The sequence below is a fragment of the Aedes aegypti genome, chromosome 2 (genome assembly GCF_002204515.2).
Source record: "Aedes aegypti strain LVP_AGWG chromosome 2, AaegL5.0 Primary Assembly, whole genome shotgun sequence".
NCBI classification, from domain to species: Eukaryota; Metazoa; Arthropoda; class Insecta; order Diptera; family Culicidae; genus Aedes; species Aedes aegypti.
Window position 1 is genome coordinate 376,159,193 of NC_035108.1, and position 22,871 is coordinate 376,182,063.

The window sequence follows — 22,871 nt, forward strand, 5'->3', positions numbered from 1 at the left end:
AATCGAAATCGAATCGAAATCGAATCGAAATCGAATCGAAATCGAATCGAAATCGAATCGAATCGAATCGAATCGAAATCGAATCGAAATCGAATCGAAATCGAATCGAAATCGAATCGAAATCGAATCGAAATCGAATCGAAATCGAATCGAAATCGAATCGAAATCGAATCGAAATCGAATCGAAATCGAATCGAAATCGAATCGAAATCGAATCGAAATCGAATCGAAATCGAATCGAAATCGAATCGAAATCGAATCGAAATCGAATCGAAATCGAATCGAAATCGAATCGAAATCGAATCGAAATCGAATCGAAATCGAATCGAATCGAAATCGAATCGAAATCGAATCGAAATCGAATCGAAATCGAATCGAAATCGAATCGAAATCGAATCGAAATCGAATCGAAATCGAATCGAATCGAATCGAATCGAAATCGAATCGAAATCGAATCGAAATCGAATCGAAATCGAATCGAAATCGAATCGAAATCGAATCGAAATCGAATCGAAATCGAATCGAAATCGAATCGAAATCGAATCGAAATCGAATCGAAATCGAATCGAAATCGAATCGAAATCGAATCGAAATCGAATCGAAATCGAATCGAAATCGAATCGAAATCGAATCGAAATCGAATCGAAATCGAATCGAAATCGAATCGAAATCGAATCGAAATCGAATCGAAATCGAATCGAAATCGAATCGAAATCGAATCGAAATCGAATCGAAATCGAATCGAAATCGAATCGAAATCGAATCGAAATCGAATCGAAATCGAATCGAAATCGAATCGAAATCGAATCGAAATCGAATCGAAATCGAATCGAAATCGAATCGAAATCGAATCGAAATCGAATCGAAATCGAATCGAAATCGAATCGAAATCGAATCGAAATCGAATCGAAATCGAATCGAAATCGAATCGAAATCGAATCGAAATCGAATCGAAATCGAATCGAAATCGAATCGAAATCGAATCGAAATCGAATCGAAATCGAATCGAAATCGAATCGAAATCGAATCGAAATCGAATCGAAATCGAATCGAAATCGAATCGAAATCGAATCGAAATCGAATCGAAATCGAATCGAAATCGAAATCGAATCGAAATCGAATCGAAATCGAATCGAAATCGAATCGAAATCGAATCGAAATCGAATCGAAATCGAATCGAAATCGAATCGAAATCGAATCGAAATCGAATCGAAATCGAATCGAAATCGAATCGAAATCGAATCGAAATCGAATCGAAATCGAATCGAAATCGAATCGAAATCGAATCGAAATCGAATCGAAATCGAATCGAAATCGAATCGAAATCGAATCGAAATCGAATCGAAATCGAATCGAAATCGAATCGAAATCGAATCGAAATCGAATCGAATCGAAATCGAATCGAAATCGAATCGAAATCGAATCGAAATCGAATCGAAATCGAATCGAAATCGAATCGAAATCGAATCGAAATCGAATCGAAATCGAATCGAAATCGAATCGAAATCGAATCGAAATCGAATCGAAATCGAATCGAAATCGAATCGAAATCGAATCGAAATCGAATCGAAATCGAATCGAAATCGAATCGAAATCGAATCGAAATCGAATCGAAATCGAATCGAAATCGAATCGAAATCGAATCGAAATCGAATCGAAATCGAATCGAAATCGAATCGAAATCGAATCGAAATCGAATCGAAATCGAAATCGAATCGAAATCGAATCGAAATCGAATCGAAATCGAATCGAAATCGAATCGAAATCGAATCGAAATCGAATCGAAATCGAATCGAAATCGAATCGAAATCGAATCGAAATCGAATCGAAATCGAATCGAAATCGAATCGAAATCGAATCGAAATCGAATCGAAATCGAATCGAAATCGAATCGAAATCGAATCGAAATCGAATCGAAATCGAATCGAAATCGAATCGAAATCGAATCGAATCGAAATCGAAATCGAATCGAAATCGAATCGAAATCGAATCGAAATCGAATCGAAATCGAATCGAAATCGAATCGAAATCGAATCGAAATCGAATCGAAATCGAATCGAAATCGAATCGAAATCGAATCGAAATCGAATCGAAATCGAATCGAAATCGAATCGAAATCGAATCGAAATCGAATCGAAATCGAATCGAAATCGAATCGAAATCGAATCGAAATCGAATCGAAATCGAATCGAAATCGAATCGAAATCGAATCGAAATCGAATCGAAATCGAATCGAAATCGAATCGAAATCGAATCGAAATCGAATCGAAATCGAATCGAAATCGAATCGAAATCGAATCGAAATCGAATCGAAATCGAATCGAAATCGAATCGAAATCGAATCGAAATCGAATCGAAATCGAATCGAAATCGAATCGAAATCGAATCGAAATCGAATCGAAATCGAATCGAAATCGAATCGAAATCGAATCGAAATCGAATCGAAATCGAATCGAAATCGAATCGAAATCGAATCGAAATCGAATCGAAATCGAATCGAAATCGAATCGAAATCGAATCGAAATCGAATCGAAATCGAATCGAAATCGAATCGAAATCGAATCGAAATCGAATCGAAATCGAATCGAAATCGAATCGAAATCGAATCGAAATCGAATCGAAATCGAATCGAAATCGAATCGAAATCGAATCGAAATCGAATCGAAATCGAATCGAAATCGAATCGAAATCGAATCGAAATCGAATCGAAATCGAATCGAAATCGAATCGAAATCGAATCGAAATCGAATCGAAATCGAATCGAAATCGAATCGAAATCGAATCGAAATCGAATCGAAATCGAATCGAAATCGAATCGAAATCGAATCGAAATCGAATCGAAATCGAATCGAAATCGAATCGAAATCGAATCGAAATCGAATCGAAATCGAATCGAAATCGAATCGAAATCGAATCGAAATCGAATCGAAATCGAATCGAAATCGAATCGAAATCGAATCGAAATCGAATCGAATCGAATCGAATCGAAATCGAATCGAAATCGAATCGAAATCGAATCGAAATCGAATCGAAATCGAATCGAAATCGAATCGAAATCGAATCGAAATCGAATCGAAATCGAATCGAAATCGAATCGAAATCGAATCGAAATCGAATCGAAATCGAATCGAAATCGAATCGAAATCGAATCGAAATCGAATCGAAATCGAATCGAAATCGAATCGAAATCGAATCGAAATCGAATCGAAATCGAATCGAAATCGAATCGAAATCGAATCGAAATCGAATCGAAATCGAATCGAAATCGAATCGAAATCGAATCGAAATCGAATCGAAATCGAATCGAATCGAAATCGAATCGAAATCGAATCGAAATCGAATCGAAATCGAATCGAAATCGAATCGAAATCGAATCGAAATCGAATCGAAATCGAATCGAAATCGAATCGAAATCGAATCGAAATCGAATCGAAATCGAATCGAAATCGAATCGAAATCGAATCGAAATCGAATCGAAATCGAATCGAAATCGAATCGAAATCGAATCGAAATCGAATCGAAATCGAATCGAAATCGAATCGAAATCGAATCGAAATCGAATCGAAATCGAATCGAAATCGAATCGAAATCGAATCGAAATCGAATCGAAATCGAATCGAAATCGAATCGAAATCGAATCGAAATCGAATCGAAATCGAATCGAAATCGAATCGAAATCGAATCGAAATCGAATCGAAATCGAATCGAAATCGAATCGAAATCGAATCGAAATCGAATCGAAATCGAATCGAAATCGAATCGAAATCGAATCGAAATCGAATCGAAATCGAATCGAAATCGAATCGAAATCGAATCGAAATCGAATCGAAATCGAATCGAAATCGAATCGAAATCGAATCGAAATCGAATCGAAATCGAATCGAAATCGAATCGAAATCGAATCGAAATCGAATCGAAATCGAATCGAAATCGAATCGAAATCGAATCGAAATCGAATCGAAATCGAATCGAAATCGAATCGAAATCGAAATCGAATCGAATCGAAATCGAATCGAAATCGAATCGAAATCGAAATCGAATCGAAATCGAATCGAAATCGAATCGAAATCGAATCGAAATCGAATCGAAATCGAATCGAAATCGAATCGAAATCGAATCGAAATCGAATCGAAATCGAATCGAAATCGAATCGAAATCGAATCGAAATCGAATCGAAATCGAATCGAAATCGAATCGAAATCGAATCGAAATCGAATCGAAATCGAATCGAAATCGAATCGAAATCGAATCGAAATCGAATCGAAATCGAATCGAAATCGAATCGAAATCGAATCGAAATCGAATCGAAATCGAATCGAAATCGAATCGAAATCGAATCGAAATCGAATCGAAATCGAATCGAAATCGAATCGAAATCGAATCGAAATCGAATCGAAATCGAATCGAAATCGAATCGAAATCGAATCGAAATCGAATCGAAATCGAATCGAAATCGAATCGAAATCGAATCGAAATCGAATCGAAATCGAATCGAAATCGAATCGAAATCGAATCGAAATCGAATCGAAATCGAATCGAAATCAAAAGCGAATCAAAAGCGAATCGAAATCGAATCGAAATCGAATCGAAATCGAATCGAAATCGAATCGATATCGAATCGATATCGAATTGAAATCGAATCGAAATAAAATCAAAATCAAGTCGAAATTGAAATCTGCTAAAATTTCTAGATGAATTCATTAAGATCATTGCTCAAGTATTCCTCAAGTTTTCTTTGGAAGACTTTCACAAGAAATGCAAGGTGTATCAAAGAATTTGTAGAGATATTTGAAATGATTCTTTGAAGAAGCTTTTTCGCTGTTTCCATTTTTTTTTTTTTTTTTTTTTGCAAAATTCTAATCTTCTAAGTACTTCTTCTTGCAGAATATGGAACAATCTAGATTAAAATTTAGGCGAATTTTCCGGTTCAATTGTAGCAAAAATGTTTGGCTGGTTTCCAAAAAGACATTCAAAAAAACTCTAATTGAGAAATACCTTCCTGGAATTCCTAGCAGAACTAAGAATTTTTAAAGAAATATGTGGATATATATGTGTTTCAGAAAATCTGTACACAATTTCTGATAAAAATTGTTACAGGAAATTTACTTCTCGATTAGTTTTTTTTTTTTGTTACGATAGTTCGCGATCTGCTCACAGTATTTCGGAAGAACGCGTTGAATATAATTTTCCAGAAATCGCAAAATTTTGAAGAACAGTGGGAGGTATTTTTCGAACCATTTCTGTGAGAAATCTTCGACCGATAATAAAGTGTTTTTAGTACACCCCTGAAGATTATGAAAAGCTAATCCATGAATGTTGACTATTATTCAAAGAAATTCCTCTAGGAAACCAGAGACGGATTTGTGTCAAAGTGAAATTTGAATTGAAGATTCACCAACCATTTCCTGACTAATGTCCTGCAATGCTGGAAAATTTTAGGACTAAGGAACAAACAACAACAAAATTTCCTTTTAACAACCTACTGAGTAAAGAATGTACAGTAAATAAATGTTTTCCATCGCCTAATAATTATCCGATCATGTGACTAAACGTCATTCAATTAAAAGTTAATTTGCAAAAATTTGCGTCTGCATCAAACAGCTAACGCCCATCTTCAAATTTGCAATTTTTCACAACATTCCACCAAAAATGTTTCGCTTCATCGCAACGACAGAAATCCTTGGTAATTAACTCATCGCGTTTGACATTAGTCCTTCAAAAATAGACCGTTAATGATTGCACATGTGTACGGCACTTGTAATACCACATTTACCGTCAATCCATAATTAATTGAACGAGGCTGTGTTCGTTTTTGACGATTAAAAAATTTACCGGCCATCGAAGTGGCAGACACCACCGCAAACATACAACGGTTCGTAAAAGCTCCCGGGTTGCATTCGTTTCGAGTTTTCAGATTTTATTATTTTATTCAAATTTATTTATCCACATTCGAGCCGCTTAATTGCTTTGACGATCGTTGATGCGTGTCCATCATGGATTGGATCATCGACGGCGCATCGAAAAATGTTCAATCAATGAAAGGTCGGAGGGAAATTTCACGAATTCATACATGATGGATGGTTTTAAATTCGTACGCAAATATTTAACAGCTTTGATTAATAATGTACTTTTGAGCTCAATGTGGCCAACATCACACATTTCTGTTTTTCTATTCCCAAAAGCAGACAAATTGGCGACGGTCGACACAAAATATGCTCAGTTAGCATAAAAAAAAACCCATCAAGATCACCATCACCTTGTGACCGCCAAAGTTGGAAACTGTCTTATTGGCACTCCTTGGCCCATTTAGCAAAAGTTCCACGCCCAACTCCCAGAATCAGACATCATACGGTTATTCTTTTGAAGGTAGCTTCACGAAAGCTCCAGTTTTCCTTTCTGGACAATTTGCACTTCGGTGATGTGTTTGTTCGTGGAAAACAACGTTGGGCAGAAAATTGCTTCGCATTAGTTTTTCGTTCGCATAAAACGTTGGATGCCAAATTTTCTGCTCGTACTTACACCGACCGAAATGTTTACCAAAGGAGATCAAAAGCGAAAGGTGTATTATGTATGATGATGATGATGCCATGAACTGGAAAAGAGGGGAATCGTTTTTCAGCAAACTTTTTCTGCAAGGTCATCAGATCGTTTGATGACGCAGGTAACGACGAATTGTTTCTGGCAGTGTGCCACGTATTGTCTTAGCGGAGCTTGAAGCTCTAAAGTTAAGTTGAAATAAGCAAACTATGACGAACGCTTCCAGGTCCTCTAATTGATTCACATTTCTTTCTCTCTATGGAAGTTTGAGTAAGAAATTAGCAACCAGATTGGTTTACTCAATCGGCTACATTAAAAGCAACCAAACCGAAATGACCTTGATTGCCATCTGATGATATGAAGTTCTGTTTTTATCCCGTTTCTTTCCTCCATCGATCGGAGAACCACGTTTGCTTGGTCTCCTTCTCGATGCTGAATAAATCGCTTTCAAATTATCCCACAAATTGCAATTTAATGTGAATCACCCCACCTTTACCACCCCATGCCTAATCTGTTTCCATTCTCGATTTTATCTTTTTCAGACTCGAACAGAAAAACCCCGCAGTTCCCACAAAGAATGTTGGAATTGGTGCAGCGACATCTGAAGAATAACTCCAACAAACAGATTCATACGGGCCCGTACGGTTGTCACCACTGCAACTCGGTGTCCATCATATCGTAGTCGGGGATTGGTGGGAAAAGAGACCAATCAGGCGGAGGGTGGTCCACAATCAGCGCACGGAAGGTGACAGCTGACAGATCCAATGAAGATGACAACCTCCAACTCGGCAAACGACGGCGCCGGAGGCACGTCTAGCTGCAATGCGCATCGGAAAGGTCATAGGTGAGTTTCGTTAGGGATTCTCTAGGTGAGATTTTCTATCTAATTGGGAAAAAAAATCGAGGAGAGTATTATCATGGAATACTAAGTATTTTACTTGGTTACTTATCTATGATGCTCGATAGAACATCGAACATCTTTTCATCTCTTCTTCTTAACATAACATAATAATTCCATTTGTACGTTCTAACGTTCAAATTAACGTGAAATAAAAATTTCCCCGGTGCGTAAAAGAAAAGAACAGAGTGCAGCAATAATTGAATTATCAAATGATTATTCCACGGCTCTCTTTTTGAGATAATGCCAGTTCATGAATAAAGTTCCATGTCAGAACTCATCTACATGTATGCAAAATTCTTGGCTTCGGAAAAACTTGAAATGATTACGGAACTTGTGAGTCTTCCAGCTCAGCGTTGCAAAAATATCAATTTCTCATATCTCATGCTTGAGATTTCTCACGCTTGTGTTTTAACTCACGCAACTCAATAGCCAAAAAACCATGCATGAGTTGGCTTATCCGTTTGACTCATTGGCTTGTATTTATTTGCACGCAAAACACTTATTCTTTGTTTTTCTGCTAGAAATATGACAAACGTTTCTAATGTAAACAATGACATTGGGTTTTGACAGATTTTGGATGGGTTTTATGATTGAATCATTTTTGACGGTATGAGCGTGAGTGAATGATTTTGCATCAAAATCTCATGTATTAGTTTTGCGATGTAGATCTCAAATGAGTTTACTCTCTCGGGAGAACTCAATTATTGAGATTGGAGTGTGAGCATACCAAGACTGCTCCAGCTGTCTCTGAGCTCTGAAAGTAGTAGGGAGATTAGGAGAGTAATAGATACATTAAGCAAATGCTTGTTATATGACCATAGAATGGCTATATTTTAAAGCTACCCTTGGCTAGTTTCCAAGCTTGTAACTAATTACTATGACGTGGTCCATTCATTCATTTTTTGAAAAACCATATCAAATGTCAGATAAAGAGATAGAAAAAATGGGTCGAAAACAAGGCTGATAAAAATGTATCGGGGTAAAATTAACACTTTCGTGGAATCTATTGAAAACTATATTATTAATGGGTGTCAAACGTTGTGATATGTGAAAGGGCTTACATTAGCATAAAAACATCTCTAGGTTAGTTACTTTGCTCAAAAATTTGAATCTTCCACCACCTTGCTTATGAACCAATTTGAGGCTGAGAAAAAATAAAGCCAAATTTCAGAGGACTATTGAAGCAAACCATAAACTTTTATACAGTGGTACAGTCAAGCAGTTCATTAACAATACAGATTTCATACTGTGTATAAAGTTTGTATATGTTTGCATATTCTCAGAGAACGAGAGAGTGTCCATTTCATCCCGTGTGTTCATTTTGCCCCTAATCCCCTTGCTGCCTTTAGACAATGCACAGTAGTCCAGAAAGTAATTTTGAGCTTAAGAATGACTAACTTTCTTATTTGTGGAAACTTTAGCATACATGCTTCAGCAAAATAGCAGAACATTAAATTTCTAGAAATTTTACCAAAAATGTTTTTTATAGCAGATTTGGGAAAAGTAATCAGATTCACGCTACATTAGACAAGCAAAGTCAATTAAGGTCATCGGACTCAGTGAAACTCACGCCTACTGTATAAAAATGTTCTATTTCCCGCGGCATTTCCCGATTTTACAGCCTATGGCTCTACAGATTTAGACAAATCACGCACCCAAAACAGGCTACTTGATGAGATTCACAAATTTTAAGCTAGCGGACTTTGGGGCAAGTATGCCACTCCTGCTTTTTATAAAAATTACAAACTCTTTGAGCTTATCAATACAAGTATATAGTTCACAATACAATGAACAAAATATGATGAATATTGCTCTATTTTTCACGTATTTACATGGACTTGTGCAAAGACAACCATATTTGAGTGGATTTTTATAAGATTTCCTCTTCTTCTTTTTGGCGTTACGTCCCCACTGGGACAGATCCTGCTTCTCAGCTTAGTGTTCTTATGAGCACTTCCACAGTTATTAACTGAGAGCTTACTATGCCAATGACCATTTTTGCATGTGTATATCGTGTGGCAAGTACGAAGATACTCTATGCCCTGGGAAGTCGAGAAAATTTCCAATCCGAAAAGATCCTCGACCGGTGAGATTCGAACCCACGACCCTCAGCTTGGTCATGCTGAATAGCTGCGCGTTTACCGCTACGGCTATATGGGCCCCCAAATAATTTCGTTGTTTCTAAATAGCATGGTGAAAGGTAAATTATTAACAGATTTTTCTAACGTACTGTACATCGTAAAACTATTCAAATGTGCAAGTTAGGCTGATACAAATATTATTTTTCTTTTATGTCACGCACCCCCCCCCCCTTAAAAAATCCGAAAATTTTCGAGGGGAGAAACAAAAAATTATCATCATTTTTTGGCATCAGTTAAGTTTTTTTTAATTTTCGATGTAAAACACAGGTAAAATAAAGGTCCAGAGGACGATTAAAAAAAGTTGAACAACTATCGCTAAAAATAAAAAAAATGAAAAAATAACTTTTGTTCCATTTTTATTTTTTTGGTCCCTATCTATTTTATCTATATTCAATAATAACATGTTTTTCGGCTTGTTAAGTACCGTTTTACATATCTACATCAATATTTTACCGTTATTTAGTGCTGATCAAGTTTAATATTATACATGTTCGCCATCATATAAGGGTATTACATACAATGTTGAATGGAGACATAAATAACCATTTCAGTTATTCGAATTGAGTAATAAGGAGTTACGCATGTTTTGAACCTTGTTATAAAGCATTCCCTTATTACGGTGAACTTAAAATTATTTTTTCAAATTATCGATTAACGTCTGCTTTGTAAGTAATATTAATAAGAAATAAAGAAAATTTCATTGGAAGTCGAATTACATGCGATGTTCTTTCGGTGGCCGTCTTGCCCCATATGGGTGGCACACTTGCGCCATAGAAGACGCCTTTTCACCTCGCGGGTGACATCATTATCGCAAGTCACTAAAGTACCAAGATACACAAATTCTTCCACTACTTCAAATTTTTCACCACCTAGCACCACTTCACTACCAACGTCACGATTGGAACCACGCTGTCTACCAGCGATTATGTACTTAGTTTTGCTGGTGTTGACGGTAAGTCTAATCCTCGCTGTCTCCCTTTGAAAAGGCACGAATACCTCTTCTACGGCTCGACGATCAATTCCGATTATATCGATATCGTCCGCAAAACCCAGGAGCATATGCGACCGGGTGACGATGGTACCGCTTCTTTGCACGCCCGCTCTCCTTATAGCTCCTTCGAGAGAAATGTTGAACAAAAGGTTCGAAAGCGCATCTCCTTGCTTCAATCCATCTAAGGTTACGAAGGAGGTTGAAGTCTCATCCGCAACCCGCACACTTGATTTCGATCCATCCAACGTTGCACGAATCAGTCTAATCAGTTTCGCCGGAAAACCGTGTTCTACCATTATCTGCCATAACTCATTTCTCTTTACTGAATCGTACGCCGCCTTGAAATCAATGAACAGATGATGAGTCTGCAAGTTGTGTTCCCGGAACTTATCAAGGATTTGTCGCAAAATAAACATTTGATTCGTCGTTGATCGGCCCTCACGAAAACCAGCTTGGTATTCGCCGACGAAGGACTCCTCCAGCGGTCTCAATCTGTTGAACAGAACACGCGACATTATTTTGTACGCCGAATTGAGGAGCGTTATTCCTCGGTAATTGGCGCACTCCAATCTGTGGCCCTTCTTATACAGAGGGCAGATGAGGCCCTCCAGCCAGCTAGCAGGCAATTCTTCTTCCTCCCATATCCTTAACAGAGTACGGTGCAGTATTTCGTACAGCTGCTCACTACCGTGCTTGAAAATTTCTGCCGGGAGCTCGTCGTTTCCAGCAGCCTTACAGTTCTTCAACTCCTTAATCGCTCTTCTAACCTCATCTAGCGTCGGGGGCTCCACAGCTTGTCCATCGTTGCTGATGTTTAATCTGTTCTCAGACGCGCTCGTGTTCTCTCCATTCAACAATTGCTCGAAGTGTTCTTTCCACCTGGCAGCCACCAAGATTTTGTCTGTCTGCAAGTTACCTACGCGGTCATTGCACATGACGGGAGACGGCGCAGTTTTTCTCCGTACGCCATTGACAGTTTCGTAAAATCTCCGCATATCGTTTTGTTCGATGCTGTTTTGCGCCTCAGTAATGATGTCTTCTTCATACTGCCTTTTCTTTCTGCGGTGAATTCGTTTCTCGGCTGCTCTAGCTTCCTTGTACCGCTCTCTATTCTGCCGGGTACCAGACACTAACAACCGACTTCTGGCAACATTCTTCTCATCCGTCACATTCTGGCACTCCTCATCAAACCAACCGTTTCTGGGTCGTCTCTGAGCAGTACCTATCACCTCTCGCGCTGCTGTGCTCATCGCACCGTGGATAGACTCCCACAGATTGTTCAGGTTTTCGCCTACGTTGTATCCCCTTATCCGCTCATCAAGCTTCCGGCGGTACTCGTCTGCTACACCTTCTGTTGATAAGCGCTGCATATTGAAACGCAACGGTCGCTGTGTTCTTGTGTTCGCCACGGTAGACAACCGTGCACGAATTTTAATAACAACGAGATAGTTATCAGAGTCGATGTTTGGGCCTCTAAAGGTCCTCACATCGATGACATCCGAGAAATGCCGACCGTCCACCAAAACGTGGTCTATTTGGTTGCAGAGCTCGCCATTTGGGTGCATCCAGGTGTGCTTTCGGATGTCTTTGCGAGCAAAGTAGGTGCTGCTGATGGCCATCCCTCTAGCTGCAGCAAAAGTTATTAGCCTTAGGCCGTTGTCATTGGTGGCGGAGTAAAGGCTCTCCGTACCAATTATAGGGCGGAAAAAAATCCTCTCTTCCGACCTGAGCGTTGGCATCCCCGATAACAACTTTTACGTCATGTTTTGGGCACTCTCCGTAGGTCTTGTCGAGACAATCATAAAACGCATCCTTCGTGTCGTCGGGTTTATCGTTTGTCGGCGCATAGATGTTGATCAGACTGTAGTTGAAGAATTTGCCCCGTATCCTCAATACGCAGATTCGTTCATTAATCGGTTTCCACCGCATAACACGCTTCATCTGCTTCCCGATCACTATGAATCCGACACCATGCTCTGCCTTATCGCTGCCACTATGGTAGATGTTGTATTTGAAAGCTGTGTTAGCGACGGGATCCACCGCCCTGAATTCACGTTCTCCAGTTCTAGGCCATCTTACTTCCTGAATAGCAGCCACGATCACTCCAACCTTCTGCAATTCACGAGCCAAAAGGCTCACTCGTCCGGGTTCATTTAACGTCCTGACATTCCAGGTATCGAGTTTCCAATCATAGTCCTTATTTCGTTGCCAGGTCGGTGGCTGAAAATATCGTTCGTCATTTCTCCTTTCTCCATTTTTCGTGGTAGGTAAGAAATTCGATATGCTACCTTATCAGGGTCACGATACCTACATCACGATGGTAGGGCTGCCACCTTAGGTGTAGCTGACGTGATACAGCATTTCATACTTAGCCGCTGGATGCCAGAACAGACGCTGTTTGAGCCGCACCTCCTTGGTGGACAGACGCTCGAGACGCACCTCCTCACTCTAGCTGATGTCAGAAGGACAACAGTGCCCAGGCTGCACTACCAACTAAGTACGCAACCCTTAGCTGGCGGTCTTTGTCATCATTTCACCCGTGGAAGCGTGAGGTAGGGACTTGTGAGGACCAGAGCTATGTTGGACGCTCCTTCCTAGTTGTCGGCTCACCATTTCACAGCCCAAGGTAGTCTATGATATATTTTTAGGGCTTTAAAAAATGTGTAATTTGGTGAGTGAAGGAACTCGTTATATTTTTCTGTTTGGGAGCTATCGTTTTTTTTTTTTTTGCAGAAACATGTCTACTTTGATTTGTCAAATCTCTGATTGGGCAAACATAAAACATATCTTTTGACGGAATTCAAAAGGCTTAATAAATTTGTATATTGTATCAAAAAATTAAAGATGTATTATTTTTGCATCTCTCATAAAATGCCTTGAAAAACAAAGATTTTTTACTAGAAAAACTTCAATAACATTCAAATGAATACAGATATCAGCATTCTTTCTGCAATAAAATCTGTGTTTTCTTAGGTGATAAAAGTCGTTAAAAAGAGTAATAAAAATGAACCCGCTTCCTTCACTAACCAAATTACGCTATTTTAAACCTCTAGAAATGTTTCATAGACTACTTTGATGAGGTATTAGAAATAGAACGTTGGAGCCAGAAAACCAGTTTTAGCTGGACCACCCTATACCATCATAGGAAAAAAACTCCTAATTTGTCAATTTAATAGCTACAAAAAACTTTTTTGGTAGAGTTGCTTGAAATTTAATGTTTTACACCCCAACCTCTTTTTACGACCGTTATCGGGGGGTCGTAATCGGTCGTAAAAAAAATCAGGGTTATAATTATGTTTTTGAAAAATGTAACGTCTAGATGCGGAAATACTGATTCGAGATGTTCGGCAAGCATGCTTCGGTTGAATCATGGGTTGAGAACTTTCCAAAATGGCCGTTCAAGTTTTCATATTTTGGTAGAATATGACAACACTGCTTGATTGATATCAAAAGAGCCAATTTTATGGGGGTATGATAAGCAAATACCAAAAAAAAAATAAAGATAACGATACCGAATGTTCACCAAAGTTGAAAAAAGTGTTGCGTACCATACAGTCGGCCGAATCACAATTGTTCATGTGGCTGGCAACACTGTTCAAGAAGAACAAAAAAAAATCAAAACCATAAAACTTGAGCGGAACAGAAAAATAGAATGCTTAGCAATAAAGCAATACACTTCAACTGTAATCCAGTTTTTCATTAAGCTTTCAAAATTTTGTGGTAGCTGGCAACACTGCTTAAGTGAATTTGCGCCACCAGGCAGTACAATTGCGCATGCAAGTTTTGTTTTGCGGATATCTCAGAATCCTGACCACTTAGAAAGATGGCGTCTTCGGCAAAGATGTTCACTAGCTCAACAACTATCATTATTCTGGCCAAGAAATTCTAGATTTTGCCAGCAAGCGGCGCTAGTGAGCATAGAACTTTTGTTTTGCGGATAGCTCAGGATCCTAACCAATTAGAAAAAATTTAATTACTTAATACGTTCTTATCGAGGCATTAAGTATAGTGTTTTGAGAATACTTTCTTTGCCTCATCAGTAACCCAGTTTTGCTGATTATCAATGGAGTACAAGCTATCAAAAAGAATGATATAAATTCGAAATTTTATAAATGGATCAATTAAGCTAACTGTTTTAAAACTTTACGAGTTCCTATTATATAATCCACATATTCATTTAGAAGCTAGTTAGAAGGAAAATGTCTTTTGGAAATATGTGTAGCTATAACTATAACCAGCATAGCAGTATGACTCGAAAGAACAGCATAATATGAAAGAAGGGAAAGTTCGAGGTTTTTGAAACAAATTTTAAGGCCACTCATTAAATTGATCGTAAAACTATGCTTACATCACTGATGAAATTATTTATTGAAATAGTATGACTCGAAAGAAGAGCATATTAAATTAAGAAGGGAAATGTACTGATCAAAACATCAGCAGCATTAAGGTGAAGATGCATTGAAATCAAACCTCGAATTTTCAAGAGCACAAATCTAGAAAATCAGACAACCGTTCGCACTGAAAATTTGATCGATTTGTCACCACCAGTGAGTAAAATTTTCAGCACAATCGGTTGTCTGGTCCTTTAGATTTGTGCTCTTGAAAAATTGAGGTTTGGCTTCGATGCAATAATAGCCTCGGCAGGATAGCTATATGGATTAGCCTTTAATTTAAAGAAAGGCAAATCTCTGATAGAAACATTAGTAGTAACATGGCTATTATTACTCAACCAGCCACATGTTTCTTCTTCTCTTTTCCTCGGCATTTCAATCCAATTGGGACAAAGCTCTTCCACATGTATTAACTAAGAGATTTCTTTGCTAAAGTTAATCGTGTATCAGACACGACTTCCATTACGACAAGATCCAGTTCCAGTCGAGAATCGAGCCCTTCCGCTTTGTTTTATGGAAGCGGACGTTATTACGTGGCTCTGTACAGTAAGCGCAGGACTTTAATCATATTTTCTTCTCAAATGTTACCGCAATGTATTTACAACTATGGGGTGATTGAAAGATAACCGCTTTGCGAAGAACACTTTCGACCGCTGAATTCATTTGCAAGGATCAAATTAGTCAGAAAATTGTCTTACTCACGATTATTTTTTTCATTTTCAGAATTATGCCTATCGTCCAATACGCCTAACATTCATTTTTCCAAACATCCCTTATACCTATCGTACTTATGGCCAGCATATTTATGCTTTAAGTCGAGCTATTTTTTCTGATCCAATGGGTAAATTTTCAGTTTCTGAAGGAATTGGCAGAATCTGAAATAGTTGAAATTGAATTTAAAAGTTCTTGATTTCATTTTTATTTTACTTATCTATAGGTATTTTACTGAATTATTCAAAGTTTCATTAATCATGCATTAGACTGGCCCAGCTCAGTATGGCAGAAAAATAAAGTTGTATAACTCCACGGGGCACCCCCTAGGATTATTTCTTAGGGTTAGAGGAAGACTTCCTGAAAATTTCAGCTCATTTGGTCGTTCCATGAGTTGGCGCAATTGAATTGAAGTTAATATGGGATTTTCAGCTCACACATATGGGAAACAGCATATCATCTCCTGTTTGGGTCAGGAAAATTGTTGATCGCGTTTAATTGAACCCAGAATGTCAAAAACACTACTTGATACCATAGCGAACAATATTGTAGAAGGTTGTATGTTGATAACAATTGAGAAAGTTGGTGTTTTAACTATCTGAAGTAGATTTGCAATAATGCTTGGTATTTCTTCAACATAGCTGGGTGGTAGCCACTAAGCGCATCATAGCCACCTATGACATTGGGCGAGCTGCGGTACAATGTACATGCATATATGTGATTGTACGGGAGTGCTGATCTAAGCCTAACTTGCAACTACTGGAAGGATAATGAAAATGAGCTTAAAACCAGATACAACCTTCTGTAACTATGTTCATTAGGGTATCAACTAGTGAATTTGTCATTTTAGGCTCAATTGAACGCGATTAACTAGTCTACGGAACGAATCAGTGGCAAAGGGTCAATTTTCAATATATTTGAAACAAATATTCCATACAAACTTCGAATTGAATGCGCCAGCTGAGGGAGCAACCAAATGAGTTGAAATTTTGAGAGAGCTTTTTTCTTACCCTAAGACACATATCTAAGGGGTGCCCCGTTGAGTTTTTCAACTTTTTTGTTTAAGGGCCAGTCTAATCATGCATTTTGTAGAAACCCATGGAAAATCCTCTTAATATTATTTTTCCTGATTCCTGACAAATACATTATAGATCCCAAACGATCCAAATCTTTAGAGGATTCTTGGTGAATATGCCGGAAAATGGTTAAAAACAATTCCAAACTATTGGAATTGAGTTTTTCTGTTAAAGATTTTAAACATTTGGACAAAAGTTCAATGAGCATTTTTTAAGAATCCACCAAGGCTTCCCATTAGTACTTCAATAATCTCGAGGAAGTTGCTAATGATTCTGTAAAGTTTTATCAAGAATTCCGATGAGGATTTCAACAAGGATGAATTGTGAATCCTATAAAGAACCCTTGAAAATTACACCAAAGATTTTATTAGGAAGATGTTGGACAAAACCGAATCATACAATTCTTAGAATTTGCACTTAACTAAAAACCAAAAACAGCCTTAGCAAAACTCTAGATTTTTTAGCCTTTAAGTAAATTAGCTAAGGGATTATATTAAAGGGAAATGGAACCTTCAGGAAAGTTTTTTTTTGTAATTTAATCAGTTACTCTTTTGCCAAATACTGCATATTTGAAAACCGTCAAAAAAATTGATTGGGCAAAAGTTTAAAATTTAAAGTTGGAAAACTTATTTGCAAAACAGTTGCAAAGACTTGGATACAGAAAAGATATACAGTGCTGTTCTGAATAATAGCAGCGCATGTCGATTTTCATACAAAATGCTCAACTTTGACATGCTGTAGTTTTGTTCCCTTTCAAGCAATCGAGCTGAAATTTTCTCCACAGAACTACAAATATGATCAATTTTGTAACTACAAAATTTCAGTTTTTTCTGAGTCCCTGCCGAAAAGTGAGACACTAGGCGAATTTTTTCGAAAAAATAGCAGTTTTTCATTTTAAAATTTTTCTTCTCCAAATATTTTAAACATTTTTGGTTTAGGTGTTGGTTTGATAAGTAGGAGGAGATTGTTCCAATGGTAAGTGATATACAATTTAAAACTATAATGTCAAGCCGTAATTCAAATTTTTAAAACTGCTATTTTTTTCGAACAATTTCACCTAGTATCTCACTTTCCGGCAGGGGCTTAGAAAATTTTGAAATTTTGTGTTTACAAAATTGGGCATATTTGTAGCTCTGTGGAGAAAATTTCAACTCGATTGCTTGAAAGGGAACAAAACTACAGCATGTCAAAGTTGAGCATTTTGTATGAAAATCGACATGCGCTGCTATTATTCAGAACAGCACTGTACATTAGGGCGGTTCAGAATTTAAAAATGTTTGAGAATCCAATCTCCCATATGTTCCTTACCATCCCTACCATAGAAGTAATGTTCTGTGAAATGTTAAACTTTCTAGGTGGTGATTTCAAGATGGCCCAAAGACAACGTAGGTTTATATGCAAATTACTATGGAGAAATTTTGAGAAATGTTCCAAACACGCTAGTACTGTAATGTAAGTAAAAACTTATTATCCCATAGTAAAAAATCATTCTTCAAACCATAATAAAGCAATTTGCAGAAAAGAGAAATTCAATCCGACGGATAGCAGAAGAGATATTCATGATTTTGTTTGCTGTTATTTAGCTTAATATGATATTATAGCCCTGAAAACATGTACAAACACACAAACAATAGCTCAAAAGGGATTTGTTTCTTCATCAACATCCTTTATTATGGTTTGAAGGAAAAGTTTTCAATATGGGATGATAATTTTGTACTTACATTACAGTACTAGCGTGTTTGGAACATTTCTTAAAATGTCTCCATAGTAATTTCCATATAAACCATAAATTACATTGTCTTTGGGCCACCTTCAAATCACCACCTAGAAAGCTGAAAATCTCACAGAACACTATTTTTATGGTAGGGATGGTAAGGAACATTAGGGAGATTGGATTTTCAAACATTTTTAAAATGTGAATCGCCCTAATATACATATGTTCAGTCTATCTCTATTTGAATTGAAAATTTTGAAAGAGGGGAAAACAGTCTTTATCTTGCCACAAGACGCGTTATATAGAGCAGTTTGCTTTATCTTGTATCTGTATCTTGGTACTTGCCCCACGATATGCCAACTATCAATTAGCAGAGAAAATGTTTAGTTCATAACTGTGAATGTGCTCTTAATAACACCTAACTAAGAATTAGGCCATGTCTCAGTTGAGATGTAACGCCAGAAAAAAAAAAAGAAACGTCCATAATATAACTCATGTGGTAGCTACACAATTTACGGAATCAAAGTACTTGATAATAAATCAGCAAATGAGCGATTAAATGTAGCAAACTTTGATATTGTGTGATTTTAATTATTTATGTTTCATGGTGAATTAAGATCCAACGTTCATAATATGTACGAATTGAAAGGATATTTAAAAGTGATTGAAAACAAACTTACATTAACATCTACCGTAGCCATCAGTTATTAACTAATAAAATTTCCATTCCGAGCTTACACTGCCCGTGAAACGTTTTCCGTCACGGTGAAACGTGGAAAAATAAACCATGCGATTGTTGATATTTCCAACGCAATACCATCCCGCAGAAAATCAGCTTGTGGTTCACATCGAGCCAATGTAATTACTGTCGGAGATGACTTTTGTGGCTTTCTGTTTAGTGATGCCATCCCGCTTGCATCCAACATGTGGTTTCAATTGTGTGCTAGTTATCGTGGTCGTGGTCAATCGATTCAAATTCAAATTCTGGAGCAACATTGTATGTTGAAAAACGTTTTCTAAGCATTATGCGTCTGGCGCTGTGAACACAACTATCGCAAATCATTTCTCTAAATCGCACTCCGAATCGTTTCACTTTGAAACCTATCTGTTTCATTAGCCACCATCACCTACATACATAGTTGTTTCAACGGATCGAATTCGGAAAATTTCCGACCGGGGGACGACACCCAGTTTTAGATTAGCATCGCTTTTCGCCGGAAACAAATTATAAACGGACACGCACTTACCGCTTGTTGTTTGGTTGGGTTACCCGGTTAAAAAATATTGTACAAAAACAATATAATGTATCGAAAAAAAGAAAGTATTGTTCTATAAATTCAAACATATAATACATTTTCTACAATTTGGTAGAAACAATAATACAACTACATATTATATAGTATATTGGCCCTTCCTTAGCCGAGTGGTTATAGTCCACGGCTGTAAAGAAAAGCCATTTTGAAGGTGTCTGGGTTCGATTTTCGGGCGGTCCAGGATGTTTTCGTAATGGAAATTTCCTTGACTTTCCTACTACACTTGACTTCGTACCTGTTACACAATATACAAATGCGAAAATGGCAACTTTGGCATCGCATGGAAAAAAAAATTAAATTTGAATGAAATTGTAATATTTATTACAGGTCGGACTCGATTATCCGGAGTATCTTTTTTTTTAACTCCGGATAATCGAATCCTCCGGATAATCGAATCACTAAGGAAAATTGAAATCTTTGATAAAAGAACATTAATATTATCTTTTTTTGTTGTTTTATTTATATGATGTGGTGGCGTAACCAGGAATTATTTCTAGGAACAGTAGGGGTCTTTACAAGAAATAATTTTTTTTTGACCAGCATACACAAAAATCCACTTTTTCAAACCCCCCTTATCCGTAATACGTTCAAAACTGCAAAACCATTCATGTTGTATATCGCGATACCAAATTATCTCAGATTTATGCATAAAAATTGAAAACCAAGAACATCAAAAAACAGATTCCGGATAATCGAATCCCGGATAATAGAGTCCCCGGATAATCGAGTCCGACCTGTATCATGAAAAAAGGGTTTTTTTATTACATAACATTGAATGTGTTAAATTGTATCTACAAAAAAGAATAGTATCCCATCTTTATTCATTAACAATATGTTTTATTGTATACATTATTGAATTTCATTTTCTAAATGGTACGTTTTTCCCGGGTAAGTATTGGACGACCTTCGTTCGGTAGAATTTTATTTCGCAAACTGCCGCCAGAGACCAATGGGACTTGTTAGTTGTATCGAGACCATCTGATTGACGGTGTGGCTCTCCCAGGTAATTCATTGGCACGGCAGGACTGATTATCTGCACTAACTATAGTCAGCTTAATTACGTACAGCTGTTCATTGTGATTCATTTTCATTACATCGGTTGTTGAATAACTGGTGGTTCCGTTGTTGCTGATGCATGGAAAATTGACACTTGAAACAGCTTTTTGAAATGGGGTTTACTTTTACGCCTATATTCCATTACAGTCCAACTGGAAAAGCGCCTACTTTTTAATTGAGGGTTCTATGAACATTTATATAGTTTAGGAGTTCTATGTGAATTACATTGGGGATATGGACAATAAAGCTCTGAACGTTCTACAAAAAGATATTGGGAAAAATCCACCAGTCCTCAAAAACTTCTAAAGGATCTTTAAATTAATTCATGAGTTTTTTGAAAACTTTAGCCAAGACACCTTCATTAACTACTGTAAGGATTTTTCTCCAGAATGTTTCCATTAATTTAACAATGTATTCGTCAATGAATTCCACTAATGATTCAGTCAGGAATTCAACTGAAAAAAAATACATAAGGGTTTATTTAATTCTACCCGATTACCCCGAATACCATTTCCCCGAATGACATCATCCCGAATTCCATCACCCCGAATGCTATTTCCCCGAATTCACAATTATCTTGACATGATGATATTGATGATATTTCCACATGATACTGGAATTCGGGGTAATGTCATTCGGGTTAATGGCATTCGGAGAGATGGGATTCGGGGTAACGTGGTAGAATCCTCGATACATTCTCATTTGATGTTGAAGCACGATCGAACCAAGCTAAGAAAAACATACCATCTTAGCGGTTCATGATCGTAAATGTATCGCAAGTTGTAACAAGTTTGATAAATAAGAGCAGAGCATGAGAGCCCCAAGAAGAGAAGGACAATAAAATACATTTTTTCTCGCTTGTTTTTCATTGGGGTAGCTATTTAATTCAACTGGCACGATAAACCCAATTCCCGATCATCCAAAAGCAATAGTATCGCACAGGCTTGGAACTTGTTTAGAAGGGTTTAATTATGCACTGCTATCCCTTCGATCTAATCAGAACTGTAGCAGTATACGACAGGCTATGTGCTGCAAATCATGATTGAGATATAGTAAGTGAGATATTCTCTCAATTTTCTCAGGATTGTATTCCTGCCTCCCTGACATCGATCTCTGCTATCTTTCTTGAAAAATTTTTCACGATTTTCGTAATGAAATGCATCCACCAATGTATCCTAAAGTTCGGCAGAATTAATACCAGTAAAACTTTTGAAATTTCACCTAAATCAATTAAATTTCTCCTAAATCTTAAAATTCATTCTAAAATTTCTCCAAGGATGGTTTTTGAAATTCCAACAATCTCAAGAAAAATTTCCATAGAAGCTTTGTTCTTTTGTTCCGAAGAAAATTATTGGATTAGATCATTTAACACATCCTTGTAATAAAAGTTGGAAAATATTAGTTAGGTCTTGAAAAAAATTAATGAAAAGAGGAGGTTGTGTACAGCTTAGCTTAGCTTAGCTTAGACTGACTACACATATCAATGGTTGCTATTCCGTGATTGACCGAAGTCAGTGAAAATGCACAAAGAATCAACTAGAAGTTCGGCTGGGATTGACCATAATCTTCTTCAGTGTGCATAATTCAGTGCCTCTATTTATACAGGGTCAATAACGGCGCCGGCCACGTCCTTGCAGTAAGGTGGGATTGGGGGAAGGAATGTTAGTGTGTAACCTTTGCTATGTGGAGACCGTGTTCGTCTCTGCATCTCCACAAAGGTTACTGGGAAGGATGTTTGTTAATGGGGAGGATCGTTGGGTCAAAGGATTCACTTTGATAAGTGATTAGACCATGATAAATAGTTTTTTTGTCAAATATAAATATGCTTTTATGAAAATATAATATTTTCATTTGATATGAACAATTTCTATGTAAAGGAAAATTATGCCGATACTTGAGGTGACGAACTATTCAAAGTTTGTTGAACAAATACCTAAATGTAACATTCCTACAGCTGTCAGGACGAAAGCATGTGTTATTATATTTTACTTATTTGAAAAGAAACAAAAACTCGATTGGCTGGAACATCATAGAACACTC

General features: G+C 37.3%; 1 protein-coding gene across 3 annotated transcripts in view; it reads left to right on the forward strand.

Moving 5' to 3' along the window:
* The window catches only part of LOC5572461, a 252,408-nt gene that overhangs the window by 196,001 nt on the left and 33,536 nt on the right, over window positions 1-22,871 (forward strand). For all 3 annotated transcript variants that reach the window (XM_021846788.1, XM_021846790.1, XM_021846789.1), the window contains one exon: window positions 7,080-7,381. In XM_021846788.1, coding sequence (XP_021702480.1) covers window positions 7,302-7,381 — 80 coding nt within the window. In that variant the 5' untranslated portion in view covers window positions 7,080-7,301. The remainder of the gene's footprint in view (window positions 1-7,079; window positions 7,382-22,871) is intronic.